The 24,064-nt window shown below is 42.9% G+C and overlaps 1 protein-coding gene across 9 annotated transcripts in view; it reads right to left on the reverse strand.

The window, feature by feature from the left end:
• The window catches only part of RBMS3 (RNA binding motif single stranded interacting protein 3), a gene marked incomplete at its 3' end in the record, with an annotated part of 773,357 nt that overhangs the window by 20,776 nt on the left and 728,517 nt on the right, over positions 1 to 24,064 (reverse strand). For 8 of the 9 annotated variants that reach the window (XM_081164680.1, XM_081164679.1, XM_081164684.1 and 5 more), the window contains one exon: positions 12,304 to 12,414. In XM_081164680.1, coding sequence (XP_081020806.1) covers positions 12,304 to 12,414 — 111 coding nt within the window. Of the gene's footprint in view, positions 1 to 7,439; positions 7,518 to 12,303; positions 12,415 to 24,064 lie in introns of those variants that run through there. The other variant, XM_081164682.1, reaches the window with a different exon arrangement.

Raw genomic sequence — 24,064 nt, forward strand, 5'->3', positions numbered from 1 at the left:
CCCTCACTGCGAGAAGTGAAGCTACAGGGAACTAGGCAGAGGGCCTTCTTGGTAGTGATGCCCACCCTGTGGAACACCCATCAGATGTCAACAAAATAAACAACTATCTGACTTTGATTAGACATCTGTAGGCAGCCCTGTTTAGGGAAGTTTTTAATGTTTGATGTTTTATCGCTTTTTATTATTAATAATATTCTGCTGGGAGCCACATGGGAAAGCACATTTTGATCAGGAACCCTGATAGGGCAGGGCTCCAAGCTGTGTGGAGGTGTTTTCTTTGTGTTTTGCTTAAGGGGCAGCATTACTCTTTTGTTTTCTTGCTACTTGCGATTGATTTCTATTTCTCAATACAGTGGTACCTTGCTTCTCAAATGCCTTGGTACTCAAACAACTTGGAACCTAAACACTGAAAACCTGGAAGTAAGTGTTCCGGTTTGAGAACATTTTTCGAAAGCTGAACATGCTCTGTTTTGAGTGTTACGCTGAGGTTCTGTCAGTTTTTGCTATTTATTTTGCATTTTTGTTTTGGCAGCTTTTTGTTTCGTTTTTGTGACTGTGTGGAACCCAGTTCAGCTGATTGATTGAATGACTGCAGTACATGGTTTATTGCTTTCATTTTATGGATCAATGGTCTCGTTAGATAGTAAAATTCATGTTAAATTGCTGTATTAGGGGTTGTTTTTAAAAGTCTGGAACAGATTAATCCATTTTGCATTACTTTCTATCGGAAAGCGCACCTTGGTTTTGGAACACTTTGGCTTTTGGAATGGATTAAGTTTGAGAACCAAAGTACCCCTGTATAGGAAAGACAAAAGATCTGAATACCAGGGTGATCGGGTATTTCATCGCTTCCAATCTTCTCTTATTCCAGGAGCCTTTTATGCCTAGATCTTCAAGGACTTTATGCCACATCTTGGCTTGTAATGGCGGGATGTTCGGTAGACGGACGTTGTAATTTTACCTCACATAACAGATGATCAAAAAAGAAGGTAAGAGAGCTTCCAGATTTAGACCTGATGAGAGAGCTGTTAAAAATGTGCAGCTGTAACATCTCTAGGGGCCACACTGTACACACTTAGAATAATAGGAGCTATATTTTCATTTTAAAAAGAACTTTTGTAAGCATTATGGGATTTAGTTGATGTCATAAACCGTGAATTATCAAAGTATGCAGAAAGCAAACTGCAGATAAGGAACAGATCTAACAAAGCAGGTAGTCCACGGAGGGCTTTTGGTGACACTGTAAACCACCAGTGGCCGTGGGTGATCCAAAGAAAATATTAGATACGGGATATGTAACAAGTTTGCTGTGCCGCTTGAGATGTTATCAAATCTGGGGCAACAGCAGAAGCTAACAGAGTAAGAGATAAGAAAATGTGTCCTGGAATAACTAGTTTGTTATTCCATAGAGGTATTGCCAATGACATTGTAAGTCGGGAAAACAGAGAGAGCATTTTGCAGGAAACAAAGAGAAAAATCTCGGTTACATGACTGATATATTAAAAAGGGGATGGGGGAATTAAATAGTTTATCTAAAAGGGATGTACTCCTGTAAGCATGAGCACCTTGGTGCTGCTGGGCCTTACACACAAATGGCATCAGAAAATCTCCTGTTTCAGCCGTTTTCCTCCTCATTACACCCCCAAACTGACAAATGGCATGAAGCATTGGAATTAAATAATTTAAAAGTGGATTAGTGCCATTTACTAAAATATTTGGCTTCTGTGAGGTGGGGTTGAAAAAAAGAGATAGTTTTCCATTTCCTTTTTAGGGCCTTTGTATCCTGCAGATTAAAAGCCTCCGGTGCCCTCTCTTATTGGGGGGCTTTCTGCTGGCACAAAACCCACCACCGATAGCTCCCTCTACCAAAGCTGGGGGCTTTTGTCATGAAAGCAACAAACCATCCTAAGCCCCAAAGCTATCCATATTGGGGTGGGGGGTGGAGCTAGGACTTTTAGAGCTGCTTTTATTTTTATTTTTATTTTACTATTTATTTGAATGGATTGTTGCTGTTTTTGTCAGCCATGCACTTTGCATTCACTTCAAAAAATATTTACTACACTGTATTTGTATTGCTACTCCGGCTATGCAAATCTATGTTGAAAGTACAGAAAATAAATTATGTACGGTAGATCAATCTATCAGTAAAGAGGCTCTGTAAACTACTCAGAGAACTTTTGTTGGCATCCGCCTGTCTTGTGAGACTCCAGGGGTGAAGTCAATCTGGTGGAGAATCACAGTGCCTCCTACTATAGCTCCAGAGACCAGCAACGTGTAACTGCAGCCTCCTGAATTGCTTTTACTGCGTTATCAGCACCAAAGTGACCTCTCATGGGTGCAGGACTGGGCAGTGTGTATGGAGGTCTTGGGCTGCCCAGACAACCAGACCCCCCTCTCGGCCTCACTGATGTGGTCCAGAGGAAAGCAGAGCCATACATTTGGCATGAGCTTGGCTGAGGGAGTTGCCAGAAGGAGGTGTACAAGGCACCATCCAACCATCTTAGGGACTCTATTCCAGATTTGTGTAGGGTTTACTTCCTAGCCTTTTCTTCTCCTGAAGATGCTCTGCAGTGCGTACCAGATAGCTTTGTTGTTGTTGTTGTTTAGTCGTGTCTGACTCTTCGTGACCCCATGGACCAGAGCTTCCACTGTCTTCCACTGCCTCCCGCAGTTTAGTCAAACTCATGCTGGTAGCTTCGAGAACACTGTCCAACCATCTCGTCCTCTGTCGTCCCCTTCTCCTTGTGCCCTCCATCTTTCCCAACATCAGGGTCTTTTCCAGGGAGTCTTCTCTTCTCATGAGGTGGCCAAAATATTGGAGTCTCAGCTTCACGATCTGTCCTTCAAGTGAGCACTCAGGGCTAATTTCCTTAAGAATGGATAGGTTTGATCTTCTTGCAGTCCATGGGACTCTCAAGAGTCTCCTCCAGCACCATAATTCAAAAGCATCAATTCTTCAGCAATCAGCCTTCTTTATGGTCCAGCTCTCACTTCCATACATCACTACTGGGAAAACCATAGCTTTAACTATGCGGACCTTTGTTGGCAAGGTGATGTCTCTGCTTTTTAAGATGCTGTCTAGGTTTGTCATCACTTTTCTCCCAAGAAGCAGGCGTCTTTTAATTTCGCGGCTGCTGTCACCATCTGCAGTGATCGTGGAGCCCAAGAAAGTAAAATCTCTCACTGCCTCCATTTCTTCCCCTTCTATTTGCCAGGAGGTGATAGCTTATATAAGTGCAATATTAATGGGAACAAATAAATAACAAATCAAATGAAAATGCCCCTAGAAAGAGGATTCTGGGGTGGAGGAAAAACGGAAAGCTCCACTGCTACTGACCCCTAACACCATCATGCCTCACAATTTCCAAAGCTTCTGTTTGACAAGGGAAGATTCAATAAACTTATGGCCAAAAATAAAATTTAAAAAGCAGATGTTCAAGTGACTCTTGCTTCCTTTTTTTTTTTTTTTTTGCCACATGCTATCTTGTCTCTGAAGAAGATTTTTGTGCACCTCTCCACACAGGGGAGATGTACATTTCTTTCCCCCCGCTGCCAGTTGAAACATTTGGCAAAAAGCAGTCGCGCAAGCCATTTTACTCTCTGCCACAGGTTTAAATGTGTGAAAGAACCTTTGGAAATGCTTGAGTCCACGGACTGTGAAGAATCTGAGCTAAAGTCCTTAGTAGAAAAATACCTATGAAGGACAGCAGTGTTGCAAATTGGCTTTTTCATAGAACGGTAGGATTTCAAAGTATTCCACTATTCATACAGTTCGACATGGACCCCCCCCCCAAAAAAACCGCTATTTGTGCCAACCACCAGCTCTAATGCTCTTTTTAAAAAATGTACAGGGAGAAGAGATGTAATTTCTGAAGATTCATGTTTCCAACAAAATTCAGCTGTTAACTTAGAAGGATGTTCTGCCTTGAATAATTTTCATTTCAAAGTTCTGCTTAAAACAAATGGTGAGATCTTTATGGGCGAACTGGAGTTTTCACCTGAGTTGCCCCACCTTGCCCAAATTCAGCACTCAGCAGCTATGAAGTGATTCTAACTCATCATAAATCTCACTTGAGGGGGGGGGGATATGACTACATAAATTTATATATTAGCTCAATTTTCCTTTTTTATTGGACTATAAAGACACACCACATCCAGACCAACTCAAGAGCTGTTTCAGAGACCTGTTGTTAGTTTTGGGACTTGTAGAGTTATATTATTATTGCAAATACATGTCTTAAGCTTTGAATCTATTGGACTCTTTTCCCTTATTGAAAGGAGGCTATTGTGGCAGTTTCTCAAAAGGGGATAATAATCAGCAGGACTGCATATCTCCCAGTACTATGGTAGGATGTTGGGGGGGCGGGCGCGTTATCTTCAATACTCATTGGAAGTAGAAGTGACAGCGTGTTGACATTAAAGCTTCCTTCAGGTATAAACTTTACAAAAGGGGAAATATTATACAGCAAATAAATGCTTCTGCTGAGATGCCAGAATATTGCTCTTGATGCCTCAGAAATGCTATTGCTGAAGTAAAAGAAGCTAAGTAACTGATTCTGGGAACTGTGATCAGGCTATTTGGTTTTATTTTTCAAAGCAGGTTTTATATTGTATCCCCCATTCAAGCTGCCAATCACAACTTTTATTAAACCACAAAAGTGATGTCAGATCAATGGTGGTTTAAGACACATTATGAGTGACAGCCTGATGATGGAGCAATTTCGGAATCCTTTTATTATTAAACATAGACTAATGCTTCTCTCCCTCTCTTTCCACCCCACTCCCAAGAATGCATTTTATTGTTTAGGGTGAATGATACACACGAGTCTAGCTAGGCAAGGCATAAGTTTAACAAAAGTGCTGATGTTCATTTTTATACAGAAAATATAAATACCACAATTAAAAGGAGCAGGTGTAAACTGGGAGATAATACCATAATACTGTTACAGATTGGGGTGCCCGAGTCTATTAGTGAATAAGCAGAAATTAATAAATGGTAAAAAGGTAAAGGGACCCCTGACCATTAGGTCCAGTCGTGACCGACTCTGGGGTTGCGGTGCTCATCTCGCTTTATTGGCCGAGGGAGCCGGCGTACAGCTTCCAGGTCATGTGGCCAGCATGACTAGGCCGCTTCTGGCAAACCGAGCAGCCCATGGAAACGCCGTTTACCTTCCTGCCAGAGCAGTACCTATTTATCTACTTGCACTTTGACGTGCTTTCGAACTGCTGGGTTGGCAGGAGCTGGGATCGAGCAATGGGAGCTCACCCCGCAGCGGGGATTCAAACCACCGACCTTCTGATCGGCAAGTCCTAGGCTCTGTGGTTTAACCCACAGCACCACCTGCATCCCTGGTAAATGGTAGCATTCAGCTAATATTCAGCTAAATAAATGGCAGTATTCAGCTAATATTTGGATTATTGAATGGAGGATTTCAGGCCAGTGGAAAATGCAGGCTAAGCTTCCTTTCCACGTCAGTGCATCCCCTGGGGTGACAAAATGTGTTGATGACCCACAACAAAGAGGAATCCCTGGGCATGGGCAGACAAAGGTTCCTAAGGTGCTGGAGAGGGGACAGGCTATGCTCACAGGGAAAAGGTGCCTCTAAAAATTAGGCATGGGTTAAGAGGCTCTGCTTGGAGGGAGGATCTGCTTGGAGCAGAGATGTGTTTGGAAGAAGAAGGGAAGGCCATGCAGTCAGGACCCTCTTGGCTGCTATCTGGAGAGGAATGGCTGGCTGCCTTAGACTCAAGCTGGCTGATGCAACGAGAGAAGTAGGGAGAGACACTCTGGAGATGGCAATGGTGTAAGAACTGCAACTCCTTCCACCTACACTCAGGTTGTATATGTCAGGGGAGGCCAGCTCCCAAGAGATTATGATCTACTCACAGAGTTAAAAACTGGCAGTGATCTACTCCCTTTTGGGAGGTTCAGGTCAAAGTTGTTGAGCTTCTTTTTAAGAAGGAATGTCCTGTTTTCTGGGGGTTCAGGGCAAACATGTTGACCTTTTTTTAGGGGAGCCAAAGTTGTGAGCTTCTTTGGGGGGGGTGATCTACCACAGACGTCCAGTGATCTACCAGTAGATCATGATCTACCTGTTGGACGTGCCTGGTATATGTGAATAAACCAGATATCTTTAAGTCGCTACAGTCTCTGCCATGTCTTGATTCTCCATGAGAAAAACTACCTTGAGTGAGCGCCTGGAATCTCCTGGAATCTTGCGCAGAAATTGGGGGTTGGTGTCCCCCCTTTGTGACAATGCCAATATCCTTCACAAGCTTCTCTTTCATGCAGAAATTAATGAGATATATTAGACAATGCTTAATCAAGAAGGCAGGTCTTCTCATTCCACTTCTTCCCTACTCAACCTCCTGCAAGGCATCAAAGCTGGCCACAAAAGGGGACTGCAATAGTTCCACGTTTTGAGAACTGGACTCCATGATTCTCATGCCTCTTCCAGTCCAGCATTTGTGGTTGCAAAATGACTCCCGGGTCTTATCCCAAGACTTAGAACTAACAGAGCAAAACTGTGGGAGCTGAGAATGTGCTGTCAATCTTTATTTGTGTGTCTTTTGTGATTTTAGTCACTGATGGGTAAGGTCTGCTAGGTAGTTACCTAGCAACTATAATATGCTTCCTACAACCACTTTCCCTAGTACAGCAGCAATCTCAAGAAGAAGAAAGGACCACGTCGCGCCATAAGAAACCTCCAGCTATCTGGGATTTCTTTGGAAAGAAACTATTATGTGGATTTACAAAACTTCCCCTTCCTTTCATTAGTTCCAGTGATGAGACACTCTGCACCGGAGTTGACACTCCATCATTCAACACAGCAACGTGACCTGATTCTAGAGCAGGCAGTACATGATGGGGGAGTCAACCCCCTGCTTTCGTTCCTAGAGGTGAACCTTTCCTACTCGAGTATTAGCTTGTACATCTGACAGCAAACCTCGCACTCAGATTTTGTGGCACAGGTGAAATTTGTCTTTTAGAATTAATTAGGCCGTGAAAACACTTTGCAAGTCTGCATTTTGGATAAACACAAGTCTGTATTGTATCATTAGCCTACCCCATGTTTGTTAGTACACTCCCAGCCAAATTGCTAGCAAGGAAACCCTGAGGAGGGCAGTTTTGGCTGAAACATATGCTATGCTGATTAACAAAATGGTTTGTCAAAGGAAGTGAATGTATGAATGCCTTTTGATAAAAGTAGTTTGCATATTGCAAGCTTTTAAATTAATCTGGGACAGAATGCAGCAGATACTAATGACGCAGAATAGTTCATTACTTTCTGGCTTGTTTGTTGAAAACAGCTTGTTGAAAGGTAGCCAATGGTCCTTTATAGCACCCTCTTGCAGATTTTTAAAGGACAACATTAGAAGTGTGAGCACAGTGGAAATTTATTGTTCGTGCTTTGTATCTGCCATAAAATGTGATCCTGTTGAGATAATTACAGTCACATTCTTTTCCTCATCTGGCTGGAGTCATATGGATTGCAGTGCCCCGAAAAGACTCTGCTCTGCAAAACAGAGTAGGGCTTTTCTGAATTATATAGAAACTGGCTCAAAGTAATTAATCCCAAACTATTGATAAAGACTACAGCCTGCTGAGAAAATAATCACAGGGAAAGGGTCAGTGAGCTTCTTGCAGATGTATTAATAGAGAATGCATTTTTGCTTAGAAGGTTCTCCCTGTAGGTCGAAATCTCAAAACATTATTCCTGAAGTCCGTGGTTAAAAAGGGGAGGCCCCATAAAATTCCCTGCGATATTTGGTTATTTTAAGATGTTTGGAATTATTCCATGCTGCTTTTTTATTGGTAGCAGCTCTCAGTCTAAGCTGCAGACTCAGCTCTAGGCTCATTGGCGTGGAAGGGAAGAACCCCGAGTTTAAGGTGAAAATCAGATTCTCAAAAGGTCTCCTTTGGTATACAGAGGAGTGCAACTGCAGCAACATGAGTGTCTCAATCTAACGTATTTATAGAACCTTTCATTGCTATAAATGGTAGAAGACAGCTTTAGGACTTAACTGTATGTGGTTCTGTGCTCAGCTAATGCAAATTTCAGATGTCAGTGAACAACGGCAAGAACAAAGTTCAAGATGGCTACAGAACGCAGCTATTTATTTATTTAGTATAACATCTGTGACCAACACCATCCCCTCTAAATGCAATGTTCAAAATGGCAAAGTATATACAACAAAAGTGAGTTTAGGAGGCTTTTAGAGGTTGATGGGTTAAGTTAGAAGTTATGAAAGGACAATCAAAGAAATATTTAAACATTTCAGTATGGTATGGTATGGTATGGTATGGTATGGTATGGTATGGTATGGTGTCGTGTAGTGTAGTGTAGTGTAGTGTAGTATAGTATAGTGTATCGTAGCGTAGATTAGTATAGTATAAAAGTATTTATTTGTAGAATATGGGCAGATATCTCTTCAAAATCAAGCATTGCTAGGAGTTATTTCTTTTTGTTTTTCAGTGTATTTCTTACCAATTAAAAATTGGGTGTGGCGCAAACGAATTTTTATTTTGAAAGTGTTGCCTGGAGAAAAATGTTTGAGTACCACTGGGTTAAGTCATTTTCATGATGTCAATTACGTAACTGTCGTAAGCATGTGAGTTATCTTTCACTGTAGGTTAATTGAAAAGTAGTGATTTATAGTGGACAGAATTTGTTAAAAGTAATTGTACTATGTGACACTTAGAGCACTTTGTGAAGACTCAATCGAATGCACAGGCAAAGCGACTCACAGGTCTGGACAGCACTACCTTAGAACTGGCTAAGGATACAACAAATTCTCTTCTGTCAACTCTAAGTTCCACCTCAACCATGACACTGGTGCCTCAACCATTGACTTGCCCTGCACAGCTATAGAGATGCGCAACCCCTGCCCCTGAGAAATGTAATCAAAGTTCCATTTTCACTTCCCTGAACGTTCACAGAAATTCACCCATGTTGGGATTCACAAAATTCACATGAGTATTTTTCTTTAGGCAAAATTTGGTGGTGAATCTACCTTTCAGTTCCTGTTAGGCCTAGGTTGATGTGAGATAGAGAGGAGAGAAACATCATTTCAGCAGTAGCACAAATAGTTGGTAGAGCATGATACTCTTAATCGTGGGGTGTGGGTATGAGCCGCATGCTGGGCAAAAAGATCCTGCCTTGCAAGGATGTTGGGCTAAGTGACCACTGGGATCCCTTCCAACTCTACAATTCTGTAGAATACTGCTGGAGATATACTCCTGCGAAATACTCTGCACTGCTGTAGTTAAGAGCGACTCTTACAGAGCATGTTGTCAAATGTTAATTAAGCTTTTATCTGCACAGGGTTGGTGGACCAAACTAGAATGAAAATGAAGGAAGGAATGAATGAATGAATAGCAGCGGGCGGCAAAGGGAAGAATCTAATAGGTACTTGTGGGGTTTGACCAAACACCCTCTCCTGAAGCTGCTATTTAACCCACAGGGTAGTGGCGCCCGCCCTGTGGAACGCCCTCCCAGCAGATGTCAAAGAAATTAACAACTATCTGATGTTTAGAAGACATCTGAAGGCAGCCCTGTTTAGGGAAGTTTTTAACGACTGATGTTTTAATGTATTTTAATCTTTCGTTGGAAGCTGCACAGAGTGGCTGGGGAAACCCAGCCAAATGGGCGGGGTATAAATAAATTATGATGATGATGATGATGATTATTACTACTACAGGGGAGTGGCTCCTTTCATCACACATTTCCTGTCCTTCACTTTTGTGTTCAAGTTACTGGCGAAACCATATTAGCCGATAATCAAAACTATTGTACAAGTTGGCAATTAAAAACACACACCCTGCAACCTCTATGCCAGGTATAGGCAAACTCGGCCCTCCATATGTTTTGGGACTACAACTCCCATCATCCCTAGCTAACAGGACCAGTGGTCAGGGATGATGGGAGTTGTAGTCCCAAAATTTTCTGGAGGGCCAAGTTTGTCTATGCCTGCTGTACGCTTAATAAATTCTCAGCTCTCCAATGTAATACCTGTATAAAAGCTTACTAGCCACTGCAGCATCCCTCAAGTCAATAAACTGAATGTGTGAAGGCGAAACGAGAAGTAGGGGAAATGCTCAAGACCCACTTCTGTTGCCTGTATTTCCTGACTTGAAGCGTTTAAAGGAAATTAAAACTACCACTTCTATCTAAACAAATGGAATGCTTCTTTCACATCTTGAAACGATTTTAATACTTCTAAATAGTAGACCTTCCAATAAAGAATTTGGGGTTAGAATTTAATGCCATCATTAAAATTTACACAGCAGCGTATCCCAGAAAGAAGTTAATATACAGCATGCAACAAGCACTGCATTTTGAAATATGCGTGTAATATGTAAAAAAAACTTTTGGTCCGGATTTCTATATATGGACATATAAATATGGAACTCTTTGAAGTGGCCTTCAGAACTCCTTATAACATGCATTACTACAAATGGTTTAGGATGACTGCTGCATGGCTTACGGTTGCAATGTATTGCAAGATGCAGACTTCTTTGTGATCCGGAACTCACCAAAACCCTAAAAGGTATTTTATATAATAGACTTTTTATTTCTATTCTTTGAATATCATATTGTTGTTTTATTGCTATGGCTGATGCAAATAAAGATTCATTCATCTGGAACTCACAACTCTGGAACTTGTTAACGAACGAATTGACAACGCATGTACGAAAGACTCGAAAAGACAAGAAAATCACTACGTTTATGACTGACACACACACACACATATCACATAAAGAAAAAAATACATTTTTGTTTTTAGTTAAAAGAAATCTTCATCTGTAAACATAAATATTCTGAATCAAATCTTATAGGCTGGAAAGAGGCAAAATAAAGGCAGAAAATTGTCTTAGCACTGATGTTTATTGTTTTCTGCTGTTGCCTTACCGATTATTGTTTTTTATGACCTACTTAAACAATTTATGGGTGGTGGGTGTGTGTGTGTGTCTATAACATACTTTTTACTTCATGACTGTATCATATTTTGAATGGAGGTACATGGTGTTCTAAATTCATGACACAACCTAGGCCTCACAGTAAGAATGAAATTGTAACATAAGCTAAGATAATGTGAGAGGGAGTTCTCTAACTGGTTACACTGGAAATGTCATTTCTGGTTATTATACTTACTAATTCTTGACTGAAAAACTCTAACCCAAAGCATGACTTAGCGTGAACAAGTAAAAATTTGGATTCCCAAAGCAAATATAGTAGCTGGAATGTTCCTCTCTTGGTTTTTTTGCTATGGTACTATCCAGGTTTAGTTTAGTGTTATGTCCAAACCCAATTTTATGGTTTGACTCCCCCAAACCATGAGTGGTAAACCAAAAACATACTCTGTTCACAACCTGTGGTTTGTCTGGGATGAGACAAATCATGAATCTGGATTTGGATGTAAACTAAACTATGGCTTAGCCCTAGGTGGCGTCACAGCAGCAGAACTAGACGGGGAGGAACAATTTTCACTCAGGGAATCCACACGGTTGCATTACTTGTCAGCTGGATACTTCTACATTAGAAGAATTATTATTAACCAAATACTGAAAAATTCCCAAGCATCATAAAGATTTCTGCGTGTTTTTGCCTGGGGGAGGAATAACAGTGTCTGCAAATGATTTTAGCCAAGAAAATTATAGGGAGGGGAGATGTTTTCTTTTCTAAAAAAGAAACATATTGGGTTCAGCTAGTTTTTTAATTTTATTATTAAAATGGACGTTCCTATGAATTGCTCTCCAATGTTACATCAAGTAGAAATTTTACTTTGTTCTCTTCATTTGACGTCATACTGCAATTAGAAATTTATTTTTTAAAATGCTATAGAAAGACAGAAGTTTTTTAGCTATGGAAATGTTCTAGTACAGTGGTGCCTCGCAAGACGAAAAGAATCCGTTCTGTGATTCTCTTCGTCTAGCGGTTTTTTCGTCTTGCGAAGCAAGCCCATTGAAGGATTAGTGGATTAGCGCTATTAGCGGCTTTTAGCGGCTTATCTGCTGATCGGATCAGCTGATAAGCGGCTTAGAAAGGGGGGGAGGGGAAAAACCAGCAGGAACTCGCAAGACATTGTCGTCTTGCGAAGCAAGCCCATAGGAAATTCGTTTTGCAAAGCACCTCCAAAACGGAAAACTCTTTCGTCTAGCGCGTTTTCCGTCTTGCGAGGCATTCGTCTTGCGGGGCACCACTGTATTAAATATAAACATATTAACTGGAAAACGACCTTGAGATTCTAGAAAGTAGTAAAAAAGAGAGAGAGAATTTGAAGCATATTATTTAAGCTTACCGTTCCTGTTGTGCCCAAAGAAAGGTGATTCATCTGTTGTGTCAGGGGGCCCATCATACTTGCTGGCTGCATGGACATTGCGTGGTCCATTGTTGGCGTTAACACAGCACCCTACAAACACACATAGGTTCTATCACAATGTTTACTTCAATTTCATATTTAACGACCCAAAACAAAATGCACCACATAAAACACATCTGATTCACACAAATGACTAGAGACAGGGTGAGGGGTAAGAGAGGGAACCCACCAGATTTTGGAGCACCACTAAAGAGCAGCAAATTGTCAAATATTCAGTTTATTATTATTTTAACCAATATGGGGAGCACTTGGCTTTTCTGCCAAAATCTTTCATCGAAGGGTTTCTTTTTAATCAACCTGAGTTACCGTCACAACTAAAGCCAGAAAGCAAAATGAGAGAGCAACATTACTGTTGCTTCAGGAATTATTGTTGTTGTTGTTAAATTGAATTTGTATACCACCCTATTCCCACAGGTCTCAGGGAGGTTCACAAGCTAAAATCACAATATAAGAAACACAAAATACATAATCAAAACAAAAACAAACAACTCAATAACCCCCTCCAACACATTTATTTATTTATACACTGCTATTTCATAAAATACATCAAAGCTGTTTACAACAAAAATACATAAAACGTTGACGCCACTGCAAGCCTATTATATCCCAGTTCCTGAATTATATGTCAGCTCCTAATACATGCCATATTTGGCTTCCTACTCTTTACAAAGAAATAAGCATAGGTGTGTAAACACCAGAGGAAACCAAATGCTCCTTACCTAACCTTTAGAATAGCCTACGTAAAACAATCTCATTCAATACTATTCTCCACAAATGCCCCTCTTTCTTTTCATATAAAAACTCAGTGGTACAACTTAGCAAGGCAATTAGTATATTTTTCCAGGTGCAAGAATGTATCCTCATGAATGGCATTTTCCGGTTTCTTGAAGGATCCCACATTGTTACAAATTATTAAAATACACAGAGCACATGCGGGACTCATGTAAAGACATGTATACATGCAGTTAGACTGTTCACATTAATTCTTGAATAGATAGCTTTCCCTGCTTTTCAAACTCTGGATAAGTGCAACGCCCTGTATGCTGCACAGGATCTGACCACAGTCTATAACAGCCTTGGCCCAGTATACCTGAAGGAGCGTCTCCACCCACATCGTTCAGCCTGGACACTGAGATCCAGCTCCGAGGGCCTTTGGCAGTTCCCTCACTGCGAAACATGAAGCTACAGGGAACCAGGCAGAGGGCCTTCTTGGTAGTGGCGCTCGCCCTGTGGAACACCCTCCCATCAGATGTCAAGGAAATAAAGAACTACCTTAATCCACAGTGCCTAGGGCTTGCCGATCAGAAGGCTGACGATTCGAATCCCCACAACGGGGTGAACTCCCATTGCTCTGTCCCTGTTCCTGCCAACCTAACAGTTCGAAAGCACGTCAAAGTGCAAGTAGATAAAAAGTACCGCTCTGGCAGGAAGGTAAACGGCGTTTCCGTGCGCTGCCACATGACCCGGCTCCCTCAGCCAATAAAGCGAGATGAGCACCGCAACCCCAGAGTTGTCCATGACTGGACCTAATGGTCAGGGATCCCTTTACCTTTACCTTTACTCTTAGAAAACATCTGAAAACAGCCCTGTTTAGGGAAGTTTTAAATGTTTGGTGTTTTATTGTGTTTTTAATATCCTGTTGGAAGCTGCCCTGAATGGCTGGGGAAACCCAACCAGGTGGGTGGGGTATAAATAATAAATTATTATTATTATAAAAGAATGTGCACAAGGTGTTACATTGCATAAAGATAGGGAGAGAGAGGTGATAGCTATGGGATGATGAACAAGAGGAATAACTGATTGTGTTAGGCAGAGCACACATAATAAGCCTATGGCAGGAAAGAGGGAAAATTTCTTACCCATCTACAAAACTTGCTACGCTAGAATGAATTCCTCCACCTGCGCTCATCCGTTAGACATCAGTTCTATACAAAAAAGAGAGGGGGAATGGCCACGCAGACCACCCTACGGTTCTTCAAAGATACCACAGAGCTCTGCATCTTGTTAGAGTTAAGAGCCTCAATTAATACACAAATCTGCTTTGCCAACAGAAGAAGAAGAAACCCACAGATGAGATCCAGAGGTGAGTGACATGGGCTTGTTTATTTTCCTCAAGAGACTGAGAACATAATATTCCTGGCTGGCTAAAGGCTCTTTGAAGACATGAAAGTCACGCATGTGGTAGGCATTCACCTTTCTGCCAACTCCATTACAATAACGTCAAACACCAAGGGACTGACTGATGTTCAGAACAGCATCACTACTACAACCTATTGCAGCACCTGTGATTTACAGGCAGACATGCTATTCTCGACACAAGACACTGAGGTAGATCGCTTGGGGGGAGGGAAAAGCTGGCTGGCTGGCAGGGGGGCAATGTCTGCAATATGTTAAGCCTCTGAAGTCTGAATGGCTCACGGCACACCATTTTGCAAGTGTCACCAGGCTTATTAAGGTGAATGTTACCCATTTCCTGCCAAGATAAGAGCACATTAACTGTTTGATGCAAAGCTCTCTGTGTGAACCCCGTTCCCTCCAAGTCTGAGGTCTGCTAAATAACTGCTGCTTCAGGGACTGTATTATGTGGACACAGTGATATTTTTCTAGAAAAAGAGGTACCAGAACTGACCATGAATGCCCCCCCCCCCGTTCTCTGATAATGGCAAGGGCACCCACCTGAGAGGTGCCAGAACTGAGTTGTGGTGGGTTCTGGCTGGAAAAAAACCCTGTGTGGATGACAGATTGATCCTCACAAGAATGAGGGTTCAGAGTAGTGGGTCCTCCATATGCTATCCATTTTCACAAACCCTCATTTCATTTCCAAAACAGGTGATTATCACGCCATTATTCCATTCTGCTTTTCGAAGTTAGTCCCTGATAGATTATTTTCTGCAGCTCTTGTTACTTTAATTAATGGTTTGTCTTATTTACAATTATATTAATTCCTATGTGTGGTTGTTGGATAGTATTGATCTCCTTGGCAGCAGTTTTTGAAAAGCAACCCAGAAATACAGAATGAATGCTCTCTTCTTTGGAATGTCATCTCTACAAACAATATTTTTTAAAAAACACTGTGTCCTGTTCTGATTTGATTATTATGAACTTTTCGGTCATCTTCTGAGTGAAGATCCTTTCACCACGAACGATAACCCTGTTGCTTATTCTTCTTTCAAACAAATGATTTCCAGGGTTTGAGGCAATACCATGCAATATCCTTTATCTAAAGGAGACTGTAATTTTCTTGGACGTTCAACGTAGCCTGAGAATACAAACCATCTTCAGAATTGAGAGCTTGCAATTGTCTTGGAATATGTGTTGCTCAGACTCAGCTCTCCTGCATTAGTTATCAAAATGATTCAGAAAGATGGGAAATGAGAGTAATCTGGAGGCACTCTTCATACATTGTGCCCTAAGGCCAAGATAAATTTGTTTGTTGATTTTTTTTACACACACACACACACACACAGAGAGAGAGAGAGAGAGAGAGAGAGAGAGAGAGAGAGAGGACAGTTTCTTCTCCTACCTCTCATAATCACCTATCAAAAAGCATCACTGACAGATAACCTTACTGCCAGTGGCAGCTGCTGCCCTTTGGCACTGGTGGGGTCAGAGGGCAGGTTGGCTAACAGCAGGAAGAGCCAGGGGTCACAACAGGTGGAGCTAATGGTAGACAGATCCAGCTAATTCTGGTGTTCTTCCTATTACCCTCTTCCCTTGCACAGACACAAAGGACCCCTCTTTTTGCAGAAAAAGAAGGAAACAAAGATATACACATGCAAATACACACAAACACCAGTTCCATATCATATCGTATGCAGATGATCGATTTATGGCCTGTAGCCATAAGAAATATTTGACTGTCAGAGGTGGCTGCAGCAATTAATTTCCGAAGTCCCCATGGAAAGCAAGAGGGGGAAAGTGTGTGTGTGTATATACATGCGCAGGAGAAGAGAGTGGAAACCCAATTCGATTGTGTAAATTAAGGACACAGCTCATCAACGGCAGGCAAGAAAGGGCTGTCTTAAGCATATCTGGTGCCGTGGTACAAAGATCCTTCTGGCACCCACCCCCGGCAACTCCAAAACAAGGGAGGGGCGGTGGAAAATGTCCTCTGCCTCCCCCACCGCCCCGATCCCTGGCATGGTGGCGATGATCAAGCAGGAAAATGTGCTGGTGGACATCTCTCCGGCATTGGGGCGCCCGGGAAGGCTGAGCACTGCCTTTCGCCAGGAAGAAAGAGGACAATGACCGGGAGCAGGGCCGTCTTTAGCAGATGCAGAGGCTTGGGAGGGAACCTGCACACCCGCCAGCCATATAGTTGGCGGGGCACAGCTCGCGGGCATGCAGGGAAAGGAGAGGCTGCCAGCAAAGCCGCACAGCTCCCCCACTCGCTAGGGCGTCCCTGAGAGGCTGGTGCCCTGGCGCAACGAACCACTAAGACCAATGGGAAAGACGGCTCTAGGCAAGAACAACTTTTGCTGGTTAGCTAGTGCAAATCCAAGCCACTGATCAGGTGGTACATCAGAAATAACAATCCCTTATATCGCGATATACTGCCACCATTCTTTTAGTGCCACTAACAACATCCTCTTATAAGTACTGTCATGATACCAAAGTCCAGAAGCCTTTTGTGCTACAACCTGCAGAACAGTGCTAGCAGCCATCTTCCTTCTGATCACAGTTCTCTGGATACCACCCACACACAAAAAATATTTACTTGGGCAATTCATATACTGCTCAATTAACAATCGTTTCTAAGCAGCGTACAAGAAACTCAGCACAATGCAAATAAATATCAGTTAAAGTTATAAAATCATAATCCTATTAAAATGTCTGCTGGAAAATAATAATAATAAAGGATTCAGAAGGTGCTAAAAGTTCAACAGGGAGGGGAACAGTTTGACCTGGGGTAGCTCAGTTGGTAGAGCATGAGACCCTTAACCTCACAGTCGTGGGTTCAAGCCCCATGGGGGGCAAAAATATTACTGCCTTGCAGGGGGTTGGACTAGATGACCCCCGGGGTCCCTTCCAACTCTACAATTCTATGACCTCAACTGGAATGAGGTTCCATAAAATTGAGCCGCCAGGGCAACACACAGCTTCTGGTGGATATAAGCTGAGGTTGAGGTTAAGCAGCATATATAAATCCAGGGAATATTTGAAGGTTGTTCTCAATCATTGGTTTTGCTTTATTTTTAGCCCTTTACAAAATAAAAGAACTGATTTGGGGTAACTTTATGTTTCATTAACAATCCACTCTTAATGTTAACAAAATTAAACTGTGTGCAGCAAGGGGAACTGGATATTGACTCTTAGCTATTAAAAGCTCTTCGTGATGAGCAAGCCTGCCACCCTAATTCAGTTCATAACTGGGTACGGCAAACTGAGTTCTTCCCTTCTCCCTACTGCTCCTGAAAAAGATAGAGCTCAATCAACTGGAAGTCCCTGTATAACTGCCCAAATCCCCTGCCACCATCCACGAACCCTCAGTATTCCTGGAAAACTACCGTATTTTTCGCCCTATAGGACGCACTTTCCCCCCTCCAAAAATGAAGGGGAAATGTGTGTGCGTCCTATGGGGCGAATGCAGGCTTTCGCTGAAGCCTGGAGAGTGAGAGGGGGTCAGTGCGCACCGACCCCTCTCACTCTCCAGGCTTCGTGCACCTCTCCGCAAGCAGCGGGAGCCCAGGGTTGGGCTCCCGCTGCTTGCGGAGAGTTGCCCGCACGCTGAAGCCTGCGCATGCTGAGCTCAGCGCGTCCAGGCTTCGCGGACCTCTCGGCAAGCAGCGGGAGCCAGCGCTGGGCTCCCATGGCTTGCAGAGAGCTGCCTGTTTGGGGGCTGGGGTCGGGGGAAGCTCGGGCTTCCCCCGCCCCAGCCCCGCGCCTGGGGGGGGAATATTTTTTTCCTTTATTTCCCCCCCAAAAAACTAGGTGCGCCTTATGGGGCGGTGCGTCCTATAGGGCGAAAAATACGGTATGTTTCTCAGAACTAAGAGTGTTTAGGTTGTTTGTTGAAAAGGAAAAAAGAAAAGGAAAAAAGTTCTAACTCTTAATTTAATTCCTTTGTACCGAATACAAGCATATTGAGTCAAAAACTTCCCAAATCCAGAGTATAATTCTTGCCTTCAAATATCCCATAGACATTATATACTGTGCTGAAAATACGGTGCTAATATTTTCATATTAAAATGAAAAGTCATTCCATGCAAGCAAATTCATATTTTTTTCCTATTTCTGCCCCGAAGAATTTTTCTCCAAGAAGTTGTTGAAAATATCTTCATACTTTGCTGCTGGGCGTGTGCAATCTGATCCATAATTATGCACATGATAAATGCAGCAAGAATAATCACTCTTTCAGAAGATAAATGTGTTCAATTACATGATAAAGTTTCACAGCTACCAAAATGTTTGCCAGAGTATGGGAATATAGCCTAATAATTATCACACTTAGTGCATCCTGATGTAAAGAAGTTGGACTTCTCCTATAAGGTTGTTTCCTACCGTTAATTGGAGGTGACTTTGCCCCACTCTGACACTTCATGGTATCTGCTCCTCTCCATGTGGCCCGTTTTGAACCAGCAGCATCAGTAGGATTACTGTATGGTATCACTGAGGTGCTGGGCCACTTGGAAATGTGGGGACGCGGTTTGGCTTTTGCCTGTGCCTTCCCGCAGAGGACCTTACGGTCCATGAATAACCATAGTTTAGAGCAGTGTTTCCCAAACATTTTTGGGCAACGGCACACCTGTTTGCTGGAAAAAAATCTCGCGGCACACCACCATTAAAGCCCCGCCCCGTGACGTCAGCGCGCAGCGTCACGCCGGGAGGGACGCACAAAAGTTAAAGTTTTTTCCCTCCCCGCGAAGCAACGAAAGAGGGCGCCTCAACTCCGGGAGGTGGGCAGGGAGCGGGGGGAGCGGCCAGACGGGCTCCGCTGGGGGACTTTCGGCTGCCGGAGGCGGGGAAGGGGCGGCTGCAGCGGACCCGGAAGTGGTTGCGCCCATCGGGGGCGGTGGGAGCGCGCCGTGCGGGTTGGTGGGTGGGGGAAGGAGAGGAAGAGGAGGGGCGGCGGCGGCGGCCGGAGGCTGGACGGATCCGCGCAGGGACGGCGCGCGAGCCGGGAGGAGGCGCGAAGAAGGAGGCAAGGCGAGAGCAGCGCGGCTCGGGATGCATTCGGACTGCCGGCTGCTGCGCCCGAGACGCGGGGTATGGTGAGCAGCCCGTCTCCCTCCCACGGAACACAAGGCAATGTTCGGCGGCACACTAGTGTGCCGCGGAACACCGGTTGGGAAACACTGGTTTAGAGGTCCCTATGAAAGTCAGACTATCCTCCACCAGGGCCAGGGCCTTTTCAGTGATGGCTCCGACCTGGTGGAATGCACTGTCCCATGAGACTAGGGCCCTTCAGGATTTAACCTCCTTCCATCGGGTCTGGCCTTTAATTTGAATTCAAGCTGATCTTTTATTTCCCTTCTCTTCCCTCCCCCGCCCCTTTTATGAAGATCACCCACTCTGAGACCCCACAGCTAATTCTCCTCTGACCTCTTTGCTGGCCCAAGTAGGACCAATTCAGCCAGCTAGCCCTGGGGATTATCTAATTGTTTTTTATTGTTATTCATGTTTTTATACTGTATTTTATGCTGTTTTTATAACTAAGTGTTTAAATTTGTTGTTAGCCGCCCTGAGCCCGGTTTTTGAACTGGGAAGGGTGGGGTATAAATAAAAAAATATTTTTATTTTTATTTTTATTATTCCCCATATTTCTCGGCTGATGTTAAATTCTTTGAGGATCCCCATATCAAGGCATGGGGTCGTGGTGTGTTTGGCACTTGCCTTTTCCCACCTTGCTCTTCTTGTCTTCAGAGACATGTTACACCTAGAATTCTAGTTTTTAAACGTGCATTAAACATCAGGCTCACTGGGGGAACATGCAATGGAGTAGCTTTATGGTCCTTCAAGTTCGAAGGTGGGACTTTTTGCCTTCCCCACTTTGCCTGGCGTTCATATTAGGCTCTTTAGGAGTACATGGCGTAGAGGTTTCTAAGCCCTTACTTTGATCTAACGGGCTTTGCACCTTGGCTTCCCTCTTCATTCAAGTTAATGTTATAAGAATTCTAAGGTCTCAAATATAAATTAAATGTTCATAAATGCACAAGGCAAACACATACATAAGTGGTATATAAACTATGTGTCTGAAATAGTACAGGAGAACAATCCTGAAGCCATTTTGACTCTCCCAAATTGACCTCAAATATTTCTCTGCAAGGAGGAAGGAAATGGGAAAGACTCTCCATTGTCTTTTGCTTACAAATCCTGTCTTAAGGGCATATTTGTGTATGAATAGGGTGAGCCTGTGACCTGGATTCAGGAACTAAAGGATTAACCATCACCAAAGAATGGCCAGGCTGAAATCAATGACCATTATCAGGTATCCTGGTAGATAGGATTTCTGCTGTAGACCGCCTCCTTCTGTGATGTATGTATGATGTTTTAGGGGGGTGGTCTTGGGCTACAGGGTGGCCAATTTCAAAGTCTATATAAGGGCTTGTGAACCATTGTTCAGGGTTCTCTCCTCTGTCCTGCGTGTGGTGAGTGGGGACCAACACTTTAATAAAGATCAGGCTTCCTAGCTGCTCTGCTTCTCAATATACTCTGGTTGGCCCCTGTTATTTCTCCTACCAACAGGGAACTTACTTAAGGACCCTATACGGGTTCTTGGATACCCCATAAGGGAAAAGGAGCAGTTTTTTCTTATAACAATGTGAAGGCTCCACACTGTGGACCTGGTGCGACCTTTAGAGACTGTTGGAATGCTGTTCATCTCCATTTCTTGCAACTTCCCTGCTTTCCTAAGAGATACTTTGTCAGCTAGAAAGCACGTCATCCATCACACCCTCATCTGCTTAGTGAAGCTGCAAAGTGGTTGATTTTTCTGGACGTTATAGACCCATGTCTTACCATGTCTTACCAACCAGTGGATTTTATAGTACTACCAAGTACACCAGTAACTTCCGCAGAAAAACTACTATAGTATCCAGTATGAAGTTACCAGAACAGATGTACTCTGCAAACAAAAGTGCTGCCTAACTCACACAACTAAGAGATAATTTCCCAGCTCATACACTGGGGGTAGGAAACTCTTGGACCCCAGGGAGGTTCCTCATTTAGCCAATGGAAAAAGTGGAATGTAAAGCTTGAGTGGAGTTAAAAAATACGTGTCTCTGTTGCCACGGGAAATATCTGTGTGTGTGATTGTGTCTCTGTGTTAAGATTGTGTTGCTTTTTGTGGATCTAGCCTCACCTGATACTGGAATGCAGCCCCAAAAACATTTCACTTAGGTAATGAGACCTTCAGCCCCCAAAAGGTACCCTAGGATCTCCCATCATGTTCTCCAGGTGTCTTTCATGCGTCTTGTATCTATGCCTCAGCTCATACGGGCAAAGTCAGTGGATAAGAGTCCATGTTGCTAGCCTTTGTACTCTGCTCGGCACCATCCATGTGAAATCTTATTTGCCAAGCAGAGAAACGTATCGTATGATCTCAGTATTTATTTTGATATCGGTCCTGTTAAGTAGGTCATTTTATGAGATGAGATGGGAACATTCCAGCTGCAGATCACAAGTCTAACCCGTATATGCAAATATAGATATGCAGAATGACTTAGGTTGCTAGCGCAATTGCTGTTCTTGATTAACGAAGATCTGGCTGCTGGTTTGAATCCCTGAAAAGTTGGGATCAGAAGGTGGCTTGCGTTGATGGGGAGGAGGAGAGGAGGATTATTTGCACTATGGTCCTGCTGACTGTGCTCATTAATTAGGACTACCCAAAATGAAGGGTGTTTGTTTATGTAAAAGACTGCTTAACTGCTGAGCAGTGGTCCCTGCAGAGCTTACCTGCTGTGTTGCTGACTGTATAAGCTTCATCCCCTGATTTCAAAGGAATGTAAATTTAAGAAAGCAATAGATCCATATGCAAAATAGTTAGCCATTGTTGCTTTAACTCGCACAGTTAATTGAATACATCAAATGAAAGTCGTTCCCTGCTTAATTTGACCCCCTCGGAAAACAATCAGATACCCCTCCTATCCAGCTACAGCTGCTCATAGGACAGATTATGTTAATATTATTTTGACCTAGATCAAAAAAGAAAGTACCAACATTTTCAAAAGTTTGACGGATTACTTGAAGCTCCTGCCAACCAGAGGTCCCATTCCTGGTCTTAGCTCCTAACTGGCCAAGAGGTTCAAACGTTTTCTGCGCTGGCTCTCTGTTTATGGAATGTTCTCCCCAGGGAGCTTCAGCTGGTGCCTTCATTATACACCTTTAGGTGACAGGCAAAAAGTTTCTCTTTAACCAGACCTTTGGCTGATTGACATCCAATGTCCTTTTAAAATGTGTTGGAGAGGAAGGAGGAATTATTGGGTTGTTCTTGCTTTTAGTTTTATTATGTATTTTCTGCTTTTATATTGTGATTTTATTTTGTGAACTGCCCTGAGATGTGCAGGTATAGGATGGTATACAAATAATAACAACAATAACACTAATAATAACAATAATGTTTTTTTTCTGTACTCAATGCTTGTAGATCACTGGTGCGCTGGAATTCTCTTAGCAACTCCACTGCCCATATTAACAGTACATCAAAAGCTGACTGTAGTCTAGTGTCATATAACTAACAGCTTACTTAACTTGTTCCTTCCACCAGTACATCTTTCCTGGATTGCTGTGTGCTGTTCAAATATATATATATTACATAGGTATGATATATATGGAGAGCTGGGTGGATCTATTTCTGGTCAATGCCACTTTCTGTTTACTCATGAGTATACCCCCATCGTTCTGCCCAGATACTGAGGTCCAGCTTTGAGGGACTTCTGGCGGTTCCCTCCCTGTGAGAAGTGAGGTTACAGGGAACCAGGCAGAGGAGCTTCTCGGTAGTGGCACCCTCCCTGTGAAACGCCCTCCCATCAGATGTCAAGGAAATAAACAACTATCTGACTTTGAGAAGACATCTATAAGTAAAGTTTTTAGTGTTTGATCGCGGTCTCCTTTTCCTTTTCCTTTGCAGTGGCATAAGAGCATTTGGCCCCGCACCCTTGCCCCGCCCTCCATTTTTGCATGATCGCTTGAACAGAAGATGTAGTTTTTCGCTGTGAGACAGTTTGTTTCCTTAGCAAGCTTTTGTTTTTTGTTGAGCGTCTTCTCTAAAAAAAGCTCAACAACTTTTACCTGAAATGGGACTTTCCTTCCTAAAAAAAGGCTCAACAACTTGGACCTGAAACCCACCCACCCCCTGGGGTAGATCACTGCCCGTCTTTTTTCCTGTGAGTAGATCGCAGTCTCTTGGGAGTTGGACGCCCCTGTTTTATTGTACTTTTAATATTCTGTTGAGAGCCACTCAGAGTGGCTGGGGAAACCCAGCCAGATGGGCGGGGTATAAATTATTATTATTATTAATTCTGTCTGGTTTCCAAATGAATTTGAAATTATTATTATTATTATTATTATTATTATTATTATTATTATTATTATTAAAAAGATCTGCACAAAAACCTTCTCTCAAAATACACATTTCTAAATGCATTTTGATATGTTTTTGACATATCAAAATTGTTCAGCCCGGACACTGAGATCCAGCGCCGAGGGCCTTCTGGCGGTTCCCTCATTGCGAGAAGTAAGG

Source organism: Podarcis bocagei, assembly GCF_964188305.1.
Source record: "Podarcis bocagei genome assembly, chromosome: 12".
In the NCBI taxonomy this organism is placed as follows: domain Eukaryota; kingdom Metazoa; phylum Chordata; class Lepidosauria; order Squamata; family Lacertidae; genus Podarcis; species Podarcis bocagei.